Consider the following 15,462-nt stretch of genomic DNA (forward strand, 5'->3'; position numbering starts at 1 on the left):
ACTACAATTATTACATCCCTTGCCAATCGGGCAAACAAAAGCAAAATAAACAAGTCAACTGTGTCCCAGATAGGCATCTTTGTGCTAGGGGTCAGAGCACACAGTCTGCGTGAGGCAGTAAAGGGGTGGTCTTTAGTGGTACTAGGACCCCTTTCGCAGGTTGCGTTTGACCATTTTCCGAGCTGTTTCACTGGTCATCTCATTGACTTGGTCAGGGAATGATGTCCACATTAGGAGCTTTCTCCGTGTCTTTTATTCATCCTATGCTCACACTTTGATCATTCGCATTGGTAACAAACACGTCTGGAGTTGACTTAAAGCGTGTTTGCCTTTGTCTCGAAATTCTTGATGACTGGCACATTACAGTTAAGGCTGGTTAATGATGTAATCTCCTATGATAGTTGTCAGTGCCTTTTTGCAGTCATCATAGCCACAGACTGAGGGTCAAAATATATTCTAAACTTCCTGCTTGGATGACTGCCTTTGACGAACACTGAGTCCTTTTCTATAAGGCTCATTGTCTTGACACCCTTTGATGCCTGTTGCTGACATCATTCTTCCTATTGCCTTCTGCCTGCATGACTTCTGTCTGTCTGAATTTAGCACCAACTAGGATAGCCTGGTTGGAGCCAACAGGGATGGTGCCAGTCACAGGTTATATCATAATGACTGTCGCAGAGATACCGTAAGTCGATTGGTGAAGAGTGGATCAGTACTCCCTCATGAAGTAAAAAAGCATGTGCCTTGTAGGTGAATCTCTTGTCTGTTTGCAGTAACCATTGCCTTCTTTACGGTACTCATGAAACTCTTGAATTTGCTACTGACTTGCTATGTGAGTTGATAAGGCAATGTTAAATGCCAAAAGATGCAAGGTACAGCTGTAGTGTGTGCGATTGATATGGAAGAATGTAGTACATTACTTCTCTACTGTTCTCCACTGTATAGAATGTACCATGACATCATGGAATGCCTGGGTGTCTCTCTGTGCTCACAGTGTCAGTTGGCCAACACAGGCTGAGCTGCTTGGAGCTTGCTCCTGGTGGGGTTTTATCTATACTTCCTATCTTCTCCTACCTACCTATCCTAGAAGCAATCTACAATAAAAATTATCTACTTACACAGTTGGACTGTGCATCTTCCTTTACTACAAAGAACCTCTGCCTGTTTTTTGCTTTTTTGTTTACTCTGTTCGTCGGCAAAATCAACAATGTTTTGATTATTACTGATTCTTCAGGTGTGTTGGCCAGCAGTGTGACGCCCGGGACACAGGCATGTTTATCTAGGATGATAACGGCTTGATACCCATTAAAGTGCTGCACAAGTCGAAACTCAGCTTTTTTTCAGGAGCCACATTCAGTTGTTGGATGGTGTGGGTTTAGCTTCTCCGCTCGTCTTGATATCGGACACATGAGGCATGACATTGCCTCACATTCAATATATACAAAGTCGAAACTCAGCTTTTTTTCTGGAGCCACATTCAGTTCTTGGATGGTGTGGGTTTAGCTTCTCCGCTCGTCTTGATATCGGACACATGAGGCATGACATTGCCTCACATTCAATATATACAAAGGGGGTAGTAGTGTTCCTATGAACGGATCATTTCAGCATTATCACACGCGTGAACTTCTAGATTTAATTTGAAATGTGGATACATTGATCGTTTCCTGAGGAACCAACATACTGGGGTCGGAGGATCCGTTCCGACAACACTTTTTCACTCCTATCGTTACTCACCACCCCTGGTTCCAGGAGGGTCTTATTGGCACTATTTTTTCTACGCTTTGGCTGGGCGCTTCATTTCTGTGAGGACACATTTTGGCTTATATACATTTTCACGCTGTCATAAACATAGAAGAGATCATCTTTACTGACTTCTATGTCGTCACCTGGATTTCATTCTTCCATCACTCATCACTTCTGAGGTGATTCTGCACTTTACAGAAGCCTTGAGAAAGCCTGAGTACGAACTAGTACAGACGAAACACTTGTTGGATGTTCTTATACAGTGGGATTTTGATTTGAAAACTGTGAATTAAAAGATTTTTCTGCTGGAGCCTCGTGGACTGTTCATCAATTTTGTTTGAAGACTGTACTGCCATACAAGACTTAATGAGCTGTTTTATTGTGTTCGAGGCATGTGGGCTGCTAAATTCATATCTGTAGCATAGATCGCCGCCTAGTGTTGGGTCCGGATGATTGCACATTGTTGTCCTGGAAGAGTCTTCGAAGTATCACGAGATAGGTGGCTCCTCCCCTGGACTACAGTGCGCATGGGCATCGACTCCATCCCCAGATTGTTTTTTTCCGCCATTGGGTTCGGATGTGATTTCGACGTCTCCTGTTCGGAATCGTGATAGAACTTTTTCAAGGCCAAAAGGCCTTCTTTGCACCGTCGGTATTGTTCGCGTTCGGTCCCGTATATCTTCCAGCTCGTGGAGTCGGCTATCCGGGGGGTCGTGTGACTCTTTGGTGATCGGGGCCTGGTCGACGCAGCAAGACTTCGACGGCATGGAACGGAGTCCGTTCAAGAAATGTCCCGTGTGTGGATCCAAGTACCCACACATTGACGTCCATCCTGTGTGCAACAAGTGCCTGTCGCCGGACCACGACGAGGCCAACTGTATGGCCTGTTCAAGATTTCGATCGAAGAAGACGATCAAGCTTCGGCGCGTGGCGCGCCTTGAGGCCCAGCGATCGGCTCCGGCACCGGTGGACATCTTTGATGACCCCGAAGCAGACGAGCAAGTGCGTCACCTGCAGATTTCCCCTACACCGGTGGAGGTCGAGTCCGACTACGGAGCGGACGTCCACAGTCACGACATTGAGGAAATCGTCGAGAAGGTAGGGGATGACGAAGAAGCATATGGGGCCATGGAAGATAGCTCGGAGGAAGAGCTATGCCCCGTTCGTACTCTTACAAAGGCTCAGTACCCAAGACCTTACACCTCAATCCACGGCCCCGCCTTCCGGCCCGGCTACGGAGACGTCCGCGGAGCCGCCATTATTAAAATCGAAACCGAAACTGAAACCCTCGGTATCGACGAAAACAAAGATGGCCGACACACCATCGAAACCGAAGACGTCTGCTCCACCATCGACGCCGTCGTCTTCGGGGTCCTCCAAGCCGATGAAAGCTGTCGACCAGGCAAAGGTGCCGAAGGTGGTCAAGGAGCCGAGCTCGAAGAAGGCCGTCGAGCCGGTGTCAGCCAAGGCGGACAAGCCGACATCCAAGAAAGCTGTCGAGCCTACATCGGGACAGTCTGTCGCGCCGAAGGCCAAGGGGCCCGTAGAGGCAAAGTCAGTGAAGGGCGCAGAGCCAACGTCTGGGGTCGTGACTCCTAAAGGAAAGCCTGTCGATCCGAAAACATCGGCATCGACGTCTGCGGCCGTGGACAGTGATCGAAGCGCACCGGTCAAGGGTGCTCCTGCGCCTCGACCAGACAAACACAAGTCATCCACGCTCGGGTCTTCCCCTGGGGGCGGACCAAGGACATCGGTCGGGTCGACGAAACCGTCCGCTTCCTTTACGAAGCAGGTCTCGGACTCCCTCAAGCGCCTTAAGGACAAGGCTTTGGCATCGGAACCGAAGACTCCTTCCACACCGAAGCCGGCGGACCCACCGAAACCCACCTCGGTGCCGATCCACTACACTTTGCCGCCTAAGGTGGCGCCAAAGGCCTTTGCACCGCGGTCGGTGCCCAAGGACACTGTGTCGAAGTCAACTCACCCGGCTGGGACTTTGGGTCATCGACACCCTTTAGTTGAAGAACAGTCGGAGCATTTCATCGATGCCGACACCGGGAAACTCACGCTATACAAGAGGAAAATAACTTCACAGCCTTTGGAGTCGTTTACAATTCCTCTGAAACGAAAGAAGCCTGCACCAGAAACACCAGTTCTGGTTGAGCAACTTCTTCCACAGCTTAGGAGGAGTGCAACACCTTCACCCACATACTCTGATGGGGATGAAGGGGAGCAGGATGAGGAGTACAATTTTCCTGCACATACAGAGCCTGACGAGCAGCAGGACTCATGGATGGACACATGTGATCAAGGGGACCAGCAGACGGTCCAGGATCCTCAGGTTTATCACGTCAAGCCATCTCCCACTGAAGATTCAGCGGCGTTTAATGCCTTGATTGAAAGGGCAGCTACAAACCATAAAGTGGAAATGCATGCTGACCCCGTGGAGGTGGACTTCCTTTTTGACACTTTCTCTACTGCTGAAAAGACTGTCAAGACTCTCCCAATGTTGAAAGGGGTCCTTAAGCATGCGGCAGATAGTTTCAAGGAACCCACGAGATCAAGGGTTGTCAACCCACGAATTGAGAAGAAATACAGACCGGCATCTGGCGACCCGACCTACATAAGGGGCCAGTTGCCTTTGGACTCTTTGGTGGTCTCTAATGCCCGCAAGAGGGCAAACTCCCAAACCACGGGTGAAGCTCCTCCCCCGGACAAAGAGTCAAAAGTGCTGGAGGCATCTGGGAAGAGGGTAGCAGCTCAGGCGGCCAACATCTGGCGCATCTCAAACACGCAGGCTCTGTTGGCCAGATACGATAGAGCACACTATGACACCCTAGAGCAGCTGTTACAACACCTTCCAGACCAGTTTAAAGAGGGAGCTGAAATGCTTATCCAGGAGGGGAATCTCATCTCCAACGCTGCTATAAAGTGTGCGCTAGATGCTGCGGACACAGCAGCGAGAGCGATCAACACTAGTGTGATGTTGAGGCGTCAGGCGTGGCTCCGCATCTCGGGATTCAAGCCAGAGATACAGACTACTATCCTCAACCAGCCCGTTAATCCAGACAGGTTATTTGGTCCAGAGGTGGACACCACCCTGGAGAAGATCAAGAAAGATACAGAGACTGCCAAGTCCATGGGAGCTCTCCAGTCACAACAGTTTAGAGGGAACACTTTTCGTCGCTCAGGCAATCGAGGTGTTAACAGAGGGCACATGTCGCAGCAGACGCCATTCAATAAAGGTGGTGCGCAATCCTCCTACAGCAAGCAGGGCAGAGGTGGATACAGAGGAAACAGTGCCAAGGGTAGAGGCAGAGGCAACAACAGTTCACGTTCCTCTGCCGCCAACAAACAGTGACTCCCTGTCACTGCCCCCCGACCATCCAACACCTGTCGGGGGGAGACTCCAACAGTTCCTGCCAGTCTGGAAGTCCATCACCATAGACAGGTGGGTCAGGAAAATTATCCAGTTCGGCTATTGTTTGGAGCTGACATCCACTCCACCAAACATACCCCCAAAACACCGTCCTATGTCAGCAGAGCACTTGCACTTATTGCAGCAGGAGGTTCTGGTGATGCTGCAAAAAGGCGCAATAGAGCTCGTGCCAGTGGAGGAAGAAGGCACAGGGGTTTATTCCCTGTACTTCTTAATCCCAAAAAAGGACGGCTCACTCAGACCGATTCTAGACCTACGCCCCTTGAATCAGTACATTCTTTCAGAACACTTCCACATGTTGACACTGCAGCAGGTTCTTCCCTTGTTACAACGGGGAGACTTCCTCGCAACCTTGGACCTCAAGGATGCTTACTTTCACATACCACTCCACCCATCCCACAGAAAGTACCTCCGGTTCACCATCCAAAACCGGCATTACCAGTTCAAGGTACTCCCCTTCGGAGTGACCACTGCTCCCAGAGTCTTCACGAAATGTCTGGCGACAGTGGCGGCCCACCTCCGTAGACAAAGTATACATGTCTACCCTTATCTGGACGACTGGCTCGTTCAGGCAAAGTCAGCCCAGCAGTGCGCCGCAGATATGTCCCACACCATTCACCTCCTTCACAGTCTAGGATTTTCACTGAACTACCCGAAGTCGCACCTTCAGCCGGCCCATGTGCGGCAGTATTTGGGCGCGACGATCAATACTCTGGCTGCCACAGCTCAGCCAAATCCAGCGAGGATCGACAACATCCAGTCGCTGATCCAAAAGTTCAGACCGCAACACTCACTCCCAGCGAGAGTGTTCATGCAGTTGATAGGCATGATGGCCTCCTGCATCTTCATAGTCCCGCACGCCAAGTTGCATATGCGTCCGCTCCAAGAATGCTTAGCGCATCAGTGGACTCAGGCTCAAGGACAGTTGAACGACCTAGTGTTGGTGACAGGTCGGGCATACAGCTCTCTGCATTGGTGGAATCCACACAACCTTTGCAAGGGCCGACCGTTCCAAGAGCCTGTGCCACAGATTACACTGACGACGGACGCATCTCTCCAGGGGTGGGGGGCTCATGTGCTCCACTACACAGTGCAGGGACTATGGACGACGCAACAAAAGAAGATGCACATCAACTACTTAGAACTGATGGCAATCTTCATGGCTCTCGAGTCCTTCAAAGTACATCTGTGCAACAAAGTCGTGTTGATCCGGACGGACAACATGACAGCCATGTACTACATTCAAAAGCAGGGAGGTACGCACTCTCCACAGTTGTCTCACCTGTCTCAGAGCATGTGGAAGTGGGCCATTCAGAGGAACATCTTCCTCATGGCGGAACACCTCCCGGGCACGGACAATCAGATGGCGGATCTGCTCAGCAGGTACAGCCACCAGATGCACGAGTGGGAGTTACATCCATCAGTACTCCGCCCGTACTTCCAGCAGTGGGGTTATCCAGAGATAGACCTGTTTGCCACGGAGGAAAACGCAAAATGCCAAAGCTTTACCGCCAGGTTCCCTCACCCACTATCGCAGGGCAATGCGATATGGATGAACTGGTCAGGCAGATTTGCGTACGCTTTTCCCCCAGCGCCTCTCATTCCGCTGGTGGCAAGAAAGCTTAAGCAACGCTCGCTGACGCTCATCCTAGTTGCTCCAACGTGGGCGCGCCAACCATGGTACACCACGTTCCTCGAACTCTCTGTGGTGCCGCATCAAAGACTGCACCTCACACCCCGGCTCTTAACGCAGAACCGTGGCGACATTCAGCATCCAGATCTGCAGCAGCTCAATCTGGCGATCTGGCTCCTGAGGTCTTAGAGTTTGGCTACCTTGATTTGCCCCCTGAATGCATGGACATCATCCGGGAGGCAAGGAAGCCCACTACCAGAGCTTGCTATGCAGCGAAATGGAAGCGGTTTGTCATCTACTGTACAGAGCACGCTATCAACCCGCTCGATGCATCCATTCCTAATATCATCTGCTATTTGTTGCATCTTTACAAATGCAATCTAGCATACGCTTCCATTCGGATACACTTATCCGCCATAGCAGCTTATCTCCAAAACAGGCAGCATCTCTCTGTCTTCAGGGTGCCTGCCATTAAAGCCTTCCTGGAAGGGCTGAAGCGGGTCATCCCTCCCAGGACCCCGCCAGCTCCTGTGTGGAACCTCAATGTGGTACTCACCAGATTGATGGGTCCCCCGTTTGAACCTCTGCATTCATGTGAGCTTCAGTTCCTCACATGGAAAGTGGCTTTTCTCATTGCCATCACGTCTCTAAGACGTGTTAGTGAGCTACAGGCGCTCACAATGCAAGAGCCATTTATACAAATTCATTCAAACAGGGTGGTGCTGCGCACTAACCCCAAATTTCTCCCGAAAGTGGTGTCGCAGTTTCATGTCAATCAAAGCATCGAACTGCCCTCATTCTTTCCAAACCCAGAAAAGGTAGCAGAAAGGATGCTCCATACGCTTGATGTCAAAAGGGCGCGTATGTACTATATTGACGGAACACAACCTTTTAGAAAGACATAGCAACTCTTTGTTGCCTTCGCAGCCCAGCATAAAGGCAACCCCATTTCCAAAGCAGGAATAGCCAGGTGGATCGTTAAGTGTATTCAGATTTGCTATCAGAAGGCTAAGCGCACTTTAACGGTCCCCCCCAGGGCACACTCCACACGCAAGTTGGAGCCTCCATGGCATTCCTAGGTAACATTCCTTTGGAAGACATTTGTAGGGCAGCCACATGATCTACACCACATACGTTTACCAAACATAACTGTGTAGATGTGCATTCCAAACAGCAGGCAGCTGTAGGACAGGCTGTTCTTAAAACACTTTTTCAGACTTCTGCAGCTGGCATGGGCGGCCGCCGTTAATGGAGGGACTGCTATGTATTCTATGCCACAGATATGAATTTAGCAGCCCACATGCCTCGAACTGAATATGCTACTTACCAGTATGCATCTGTTCTTGGCATGTAGGGCTGCTAACATTCATATCGCCCGCCCTCCTCCCCGGCACCCGTAGCGGCTGCAGACTTTTCTTGCATTTAATCTCTAGCATGGCCATCGCTTACACTGTTAAACTCCATCTTTGCCACAATGGCTAAAAACAATCTGGGGATGGAGTCGATGCCCATGCGCACTGTAGTCCAGGGGAGGAGCCACCTATCTCGTGATACTTCGAAGACTCTTCCAGGACAACAATGTGCAATCATCCGGACCCAACACTAGGCGGCGATCTATGCTACAGATATGAATGTTAGCAGCCCTACATGCCAAGAACAGATGCATACTGGTAAGTAGCATATTCATTCTTTATGATCTTGGATATATCCTGGTCCCTAATATTGGCTTTTGTGTAGGACCCAAGAATATTGGTTGAGGGTCTGCTATATTAGCTTGTATTTTTTGTATTGCCTCACATTCCACCTGTTCTTAGAGATAATTATCACTCTCCCATGATGTGGTACTGGTGACAACTTGATAACCTAGGGTAAAATTGTGTCTTAACAGGACAATCCCTCCACTGAAACAGACAACTGCATGCATGGCCATGTATATCTTCATTTTAAAGTCACCTGGTAGCACACAATGTACCAGATTAGTTGCTCCCTCCCATATGTCTTTGCAGTTCTTAATTTGCACCCTTAATCTGCAAGGCCCGGCGGGAAAATTCTGTTAATTTCAATTCCTCTTGAGATCTTGTAATTATTGAGCGTAATATTTAATTGGATGTTTATTACAGTACTTAAGCTTTTGAAAGAAGCATTGGCTGGGCACTGGTTTATTGTTATTTTATTTACCACCACCAATACCACCACCACCCACAATACCACCACCACCACCAATGCCACCACCACCAATGCCACCACTAACAACACCACCAACACCAATACCACCACCAATACCAATAACACCAACACCAACACCAATAACACCAATACCACCACAATTACAACCACCACCACCAATACCAACAATACCACCAATACCACCACCAATGCCACCACCACCAATACCAACAATGCCACCACCAATTCCGCCACCATTAACAGTACCACCAATACCACCACCACCAATACCGCCACCAATACCACCACCATCAATACCACCACCAATTCCAGCACCACCAATACCACCAATACCAGCACCACCAATGCCACCACCACCGATACCTATACCACCAATACCACCTCCACCTATATCACCAACACCAATTCCAATACCACCACCTCAGTGCCTCTCTCTCACTAATAATAGAAGGGGCACTGTACAAGGCCGGAGCTGCATCCTAGACCATCCCTCCCTCCCTCCATGCCTGCCATAAAGCACAGCCCACCCTGCACCAGGAGGTGAAGCCAAGGCCCTGCTACAGCTGGAGTGTTTTTTCTTAGGCCAAAGACAGCAATGACGTTCTATTTTCTATTTCTATTTAGGGAGTTTTATAAAGCGCATGGTGACGCAACAACGGCGTGTCCCCGCGCTGAGGAGCTACTTTCATTACTGGACCCTACAGAAACGGCGCATCAACTAAGCAAATAGAGCAGTTTTGAGTTTAGCTCTAAAGACTGATTCAGATGGCTCAAGTCGAAGCGCCGTAGGCAGCTTGTTCCATCTAGCGGCTGCAAGGACGTTATGCAATGCCACACTGCACACTCAAATCACAGCGGAGAGTGCAGGAAATAGCCCCCATTCCACTCTTCCTCCTGAGCCGCAAGAGTGTAATCATAGAGCAAAAGGTGTTGGAGCTCTTTGTTAGTGTTTATAGCTCGGATCATATGTAACCCTCACTTCACACTTTGTGTCTGTGTAATTTACAACACTTACACATCTTCTTTACTGCACTATTTATCAGTACTTTGAAGACGTTGCAGGCCGGTCTCTTCCTCTGATATTTCCAATCTAACAAGCGGTCGAGAAGGCCCTTTATTGCAATGTAATAGGTCTCGCATTTGTGAGAGTTTAAGCTATTAGTATTGTAAATGACAATTACTTTTATTTATGTTTTAAACCCAAAACATAAATAAAAGGCATTGTCATTGTCAATGCCAATAGCTCAAACTCGTGTGAATGTGAGACCTATTGCATTGCAAATGCTTGTTCAGATACTCGTGTGTGTACTTGCTCCCCACTGATGCCAGACAATCTTACGTTGGAAAATACACGCCTGATAGCAGTCGGGTGCAAGCGCTGAAAAACACATCTGAAACATAGATGTAACAATCACTACCTTTGTCAATAGCATATGTTTTTCATATGCTTTTGTCTGCACTTGCTCCCTAGTGCTGCAAGGCCAATAAGCATTGGCAAAAGAAATAGGTTTGATGCTTGTAAGGTGTGCACATACTCAATTTGAATGCCATATAAACCTCAAATCTATTGGCCTTGCCACTGCTTGGTAATAGTGATTAAGAGAATTGTGATGTGAATTTTAAATTAGATTATAGCAGCAAAATAGATGTTTCCTGTCTTTTTGTTTAACAGTTTGTGCACGAACGCAAATAAATAAATTCAGGATTTAATTTTGACCTTGGAATATCTTTCTGAGAATGAAAAATAGTTCCTGTTCAGGGACACAGAGATTTAAGGGGGAGGGGAGAAGGAGTGGCAGATTGGCTTTGATTGACAGTAAAAGAACCAGGGAAGCACATGGATGTGTTGCCCTGCCACCTTGACCTCGCAGGTAGGTTTGTGGTGGTAACAATGCAGAACAAAGCGCCAATTATGAGAAGAGGCAGTTCTTCTCTAGATGGAAACCTCAAAGGATGAAAATAAATGTTTTTTGAGCCTTTCTATGCTCTAGTTATTGTGTGCCTGGGTTTTGTATACTCAGGTAGGAGTGCCAGGTCTGCAGGCCAAATATCGAGCACCTCGCTTACTCATACATTGCAGCTTGGTCCTGGGACCCATTGAAAGCATCCTGTTGTCAGTGTTTCCGTTTCTGATCACGTCTGGCTAATATATTTTGGTATAAAATGTGGTCTTACTATTCGTCCTCTGAGTAATTGAGTTTGGAGTTTCTAAGTGATGCATGGATATTTTTATGGTGTATCATTTCAAGATACGGTAATGTTATACAAACCGCTGTCCCTATATGAGCTTTGAAACTGGTACGAGTCCTACAGCCCTACTAATTTCCATGCTGTTTATGCAAAGGTGATTTGAAGACCAAAGATCTTTAAGGGTGAGATTGCAGAAGGCCCTGAGTCTGCGACTTGAGCTCATGAGCAATGCCCCCATTTTGGCTACATTCAACTTCACGATAGATCATCCAAAGGGCAATAACTTCCAGCCCTTCCTGTAGGATTGATAAATCATCATCTGGGTCGTTGACGTGCAGATAAGTTTCCTGTCTCATTACTATAGCAACGGAACTGCAGGACAATGGTCCTGTTTATAGGAAATACAGGTCTGATTAAGAAAAGTTAAACAGAAGGGAAATTGGTGGGGAGCTTACAGCCACTCCACATTTCACCTTTATTTCATCTTGCAAAAAGGGCCAAGTTTCACCTTTTGAGTAGGATCAGCCAAAAAAAGACTCAAACCATCTTACTGCAGCATCCGACACACCCGCCACATTGCCTAAGCACTGACAGCAGTAGCTAAAAGTCCACCATGTTGAACCTAGCCAACAAATACAGAAGGACTAGGAATGAAAGAGCAAATTCATCAGGGCCAAGTGTACGGTCTTAAGTCCCATGGTGAGGGCTGATGTCGTCGTCTGACTGGGGCAAGTGTAGTATTGGTTGAGAATCCAGTGGACGCTGGAGTCCAGAGGCATCCATCTTCTTTAAGCTGTTTGAACTGCCAGGGTAGACCTGCTGTTGGGTTATCTGATCTTCCAGGTTAGATCTGCTGTTGGGTTATCTGACCTGCCAGGGTAGACCTGTTGATGGGTTCTCTGACCGGCCAGGATAGACCTGCTGATGGGTTATCTGACCTGCCAGGATAGACCTGCTAATGGGTTATCGGACCTGCCAGGGTAGACCTGTTGATGGGTTATCTGACCTGCCAGGGCAGACCTGCTGATGGGCTTTCTGACCTGCCAGGATAGACCTGCTGATGGGTTATCTGACCTGCCAGGGTAGACCTGCTGTTGGGTTATCTGACCTGCCAGGGTGGACATGCTGCAAGTTATCTGGACCAGGAGATGTGTCCTTGACCCAGACTAATTCCATTAGACTGGCAGAAATAACCCTGCTTTTAAGGAGAAGTTAACAACCTTTGTAACGCATGGGGTGATAAAGAACACCCTCTGAATTATCACCTCTCCAGGCAGAATATTGTACTTGTGGCACGTCGGCTTAAGTTGATTCAGATGTCTCTTCAACTTCCTTGACGAAACTTTATGGAGGGAGAATTTTCTCTGAAGGGTTTGCAGTTATATAATTTCTTTCAACCTAATTAGTAAGTGTTGAGGTATCTGTTACCCTTTTTATAGACAAACATCATGTTGACTATCTGTTATCTATACATAATTATCATTTTAATGATTAATTTATATTATATTTACTATATGGTCTTCCAAAACAAAAACCTTTGAAATCCTCAGATTGCTCCTACGTGGTATTGTGGCACAAAAAGAAGTATTTTGGATTCATAGATTGGTAACCCTAAGTAAGTTCTTTTGATTTATTTGCAGCAGCCTCTACCTTACAATTAAGGTAGAAAATTTCCCATGAAACATAGCTTTCTATATTTCTTTAACTAAGTTTTAAGTGCCTCATAGTCTTGTGTGTATTTTCCCCTCATGTTGTTTCTAACCTCTTGCAGCTCTACTCTGTATAACATAAAGCTGGTGTAAACCAGAATGCCATTAGCTTTCTACAAAAATTTGCTTTGCAGGTGCTTCTTTCTCACAGGTACCGGACATCATCATACTAAAATCAGCTGTAAATAGTCAAATAGTCATTGTAATTTAGAAGCTTCGGATTGGCTAATCAAGCAACAATATCAATTTGTTTTGCATAAGACGTTGTCTCACGCAGATGACCACCGCTGGTCTACCATGGAGTAGACCAGCGTCTATAGGCTTCTTGAGATTAATTGTGAAATCTTTGAATACATTTTGTTCTTTCTTTCTCAGTGTTTATTTCTCAAACATTCTCTCCAAAGAAAACCTCATGGCTTACTTTTCTTTCTATTTTAGTGTATGCCACCATGGATCCAACAACAGCCAACCCTTGCCTTGGTCTCTCTGCAGATCGAAGAAGTGTTAGATTTGGGGGTGGGATGAGCGAGGCACTGCCAAGTTCTCGCTCACGGTTGGTTTCCTCTCCGTATACTGCTCTGCTTTGTGTGTTGGGATGTGAGGCACTCACCTCAAGAAGACTTTATTGGGAGGTAGAGGTGAGCGGGGGCAACGGCTGGTCTGTAGGAGGAAACTGGCGTGTAGGGGTTGCCAAACATACCGCTAGAACGAAGGATACAGCTATTGCACCCTCACCTGTGGTTGGAATATGGGCTGTGGAAAGAAGAAGACAGCAGGGGACCTACCAGGCACTCACCTTACCAGTGACCACTCTCACACTGAGAGCAAATCCCAAGAAAATTGGACTGTTCCTAGACTATGAGGCGGGACGACTGTCCTTCTATAACGCCGACAGTAGCGAGCACATATACACCTTTAGAGATTCCTTCACACGCACGCTTCTCCCATACTTTGGGGTATGCAATAAAACTGAGCTAAGACTCATATAAATTGAAGGAATTCATTTGATCGATGCACTGTACTTTTGGTGACCGGTGTAATCCATCTATTGGAAATCTTGATAGACCATTCGAATGTGAGGAGTTTCAGCACAGAAGAACCCAAATGAGAGAGCTATCTCACAGACATAAAGTAGTGACCATAGGAAAGGAGCACTAGGGTTATTTGTGGGACAATAACAATTTTCGTGGATTGATGGTTTACTTTTATTTACATCCTTAAGCACCTTGGACATCTGTTATATTGAAAGTAATTTACTGAGATATCAACTTTCATTTTGTTTTATCAAAACCAGCGATTATGTTATATGTAATTAAATACTCATGCATTAATGACTTATGCAAGCATTGTTCTTTAATAAATAAATACATGCATTTTACATTTTGGCCAAAAAATTATTTGTGCGTGCATTTCTCATCCGATCATTTCCAGCGATGCTGCACCTTCTGCTTCTTTCCTCTGAAAGGGTCACAGACAACAGGGTGGTGTTCATGCAGTTCAGTACAAACACTGAGGAGTGAGAATCAGGGATGTGTATGTGTATGTGGTATTTGAATAGCACACACCTAGCAGAAAGATCAAAGGCAGGGACATCACAGAGGGAGTCCAAGATGCGGTGCTGAGAAATGAGGTTTCTTAGTTACTTTATCCTGACATTCTGTTCTTTAAAAAGCTGTGACTCCTCTTTGTCCTACATTGGAGAGGTTGGGGTGGTGATGATGGATACAGGGATGTTGTTCCAGATCCTGGGTGCATGAATGGAGAAGGCCAGTTGCCTTTTTTTCAGTTTTTGGGTCTGTACCTTCCTGGTGTCACGAAGGTGGGTGCGAAGAGGAGAGCCACAAAAGATGGCGAGCTTGTCACCAGAAATGTGTCAGTAATGGTTAAAATGGCCAGAGGTGTTTTAGGACTGGAGCAAAGTGGGCAATTGCCCAGGACCTCCATTTATTAATGGTCCCCTGTTGTGTGTCGATTTAGATACCGTATTTAGGTTTCCCGATTTATGCCCTTACATAAGCCCAGTTCACATTGCCCTTATTTTGGCATAGAAATCCTACCCTTATTTAGGCATTATCCATGCTAACCAAATACAGGGATGGCCTCCTACATCCGTCCATCCACGTCACGAGTTCTTGGAAAACCAGACTCTTAAGCCTTTGAGACTTCCCCTTGCTTGGATTATTGATTTCTCCAAGAACTCATTTATTATGCATTACCATCTATTCCTTAGGGCAGTGGTTCCCAAACGTTTTTGACCCGTGGCTCCCTTGACCTAATTGGCAGTTGGCCGTGGCTCCCCCTGATTTTTTACCGGTGGATCGGTGGGTGGAGATGTAAGCCCGACCTCGGCAGTACTTCCTGTTGTCTTCCTTAAATTAATTGGGATGCAATGAAGGTATTTAATCATATTTGTAACAAAATAAAAAGATAACAGTTGAAAAAGGGGAAAAACAAACTTGTTTTATGTGCTGATACGTTTTCTCTCATCGAGAATGTAAATGTGTCGTGAACTCAGGCGTGGGAGGCTGTATTGAAGCCAGTGACCATACTGATGTTTCAGT

General features: G+C 47.0%; 1 protein-coding gene across 1 annotated transcript in view; it reads left to right on the forward strand.

Moving 5' to 3' along the window:
• Window positions 1-14,295, forward strand: part of LOC144817842 (E3 ubiquitin-protein ligase TRIM39-like) — a 158,966-nt gene extending 144,671 nt beyond the window's left edge. The window contains exon 6 of the mRNA XM_078674701.1: window positions 13,340-14,295. Coding sequence (XP_078530827.1) covers window positions 13,340-13,890 — 551 coding nt within the window. The 3' untranslated portion in view covers window positions 13,891-14,295. The remainder of the gene's footprint in view (window positions 1-13,339) is intronic.
• Window positions 14,296-15,462: the final 1,167 nt, after the last annotated feature.

Source organism: Lissotriton helveticus, chromosome 2_1, assembly GCF_964261635.1.
Source record: "Lissotriton helveticus chromosome 2_1, aLisHel1.1, whole genome shotgun sequence".
Lineage (NCBI taxonomy): Eukaryota > Metazoa > Chordata > Amphibia > Caudata > Salamandridae > Lissotriton > Lissotriton helveticus.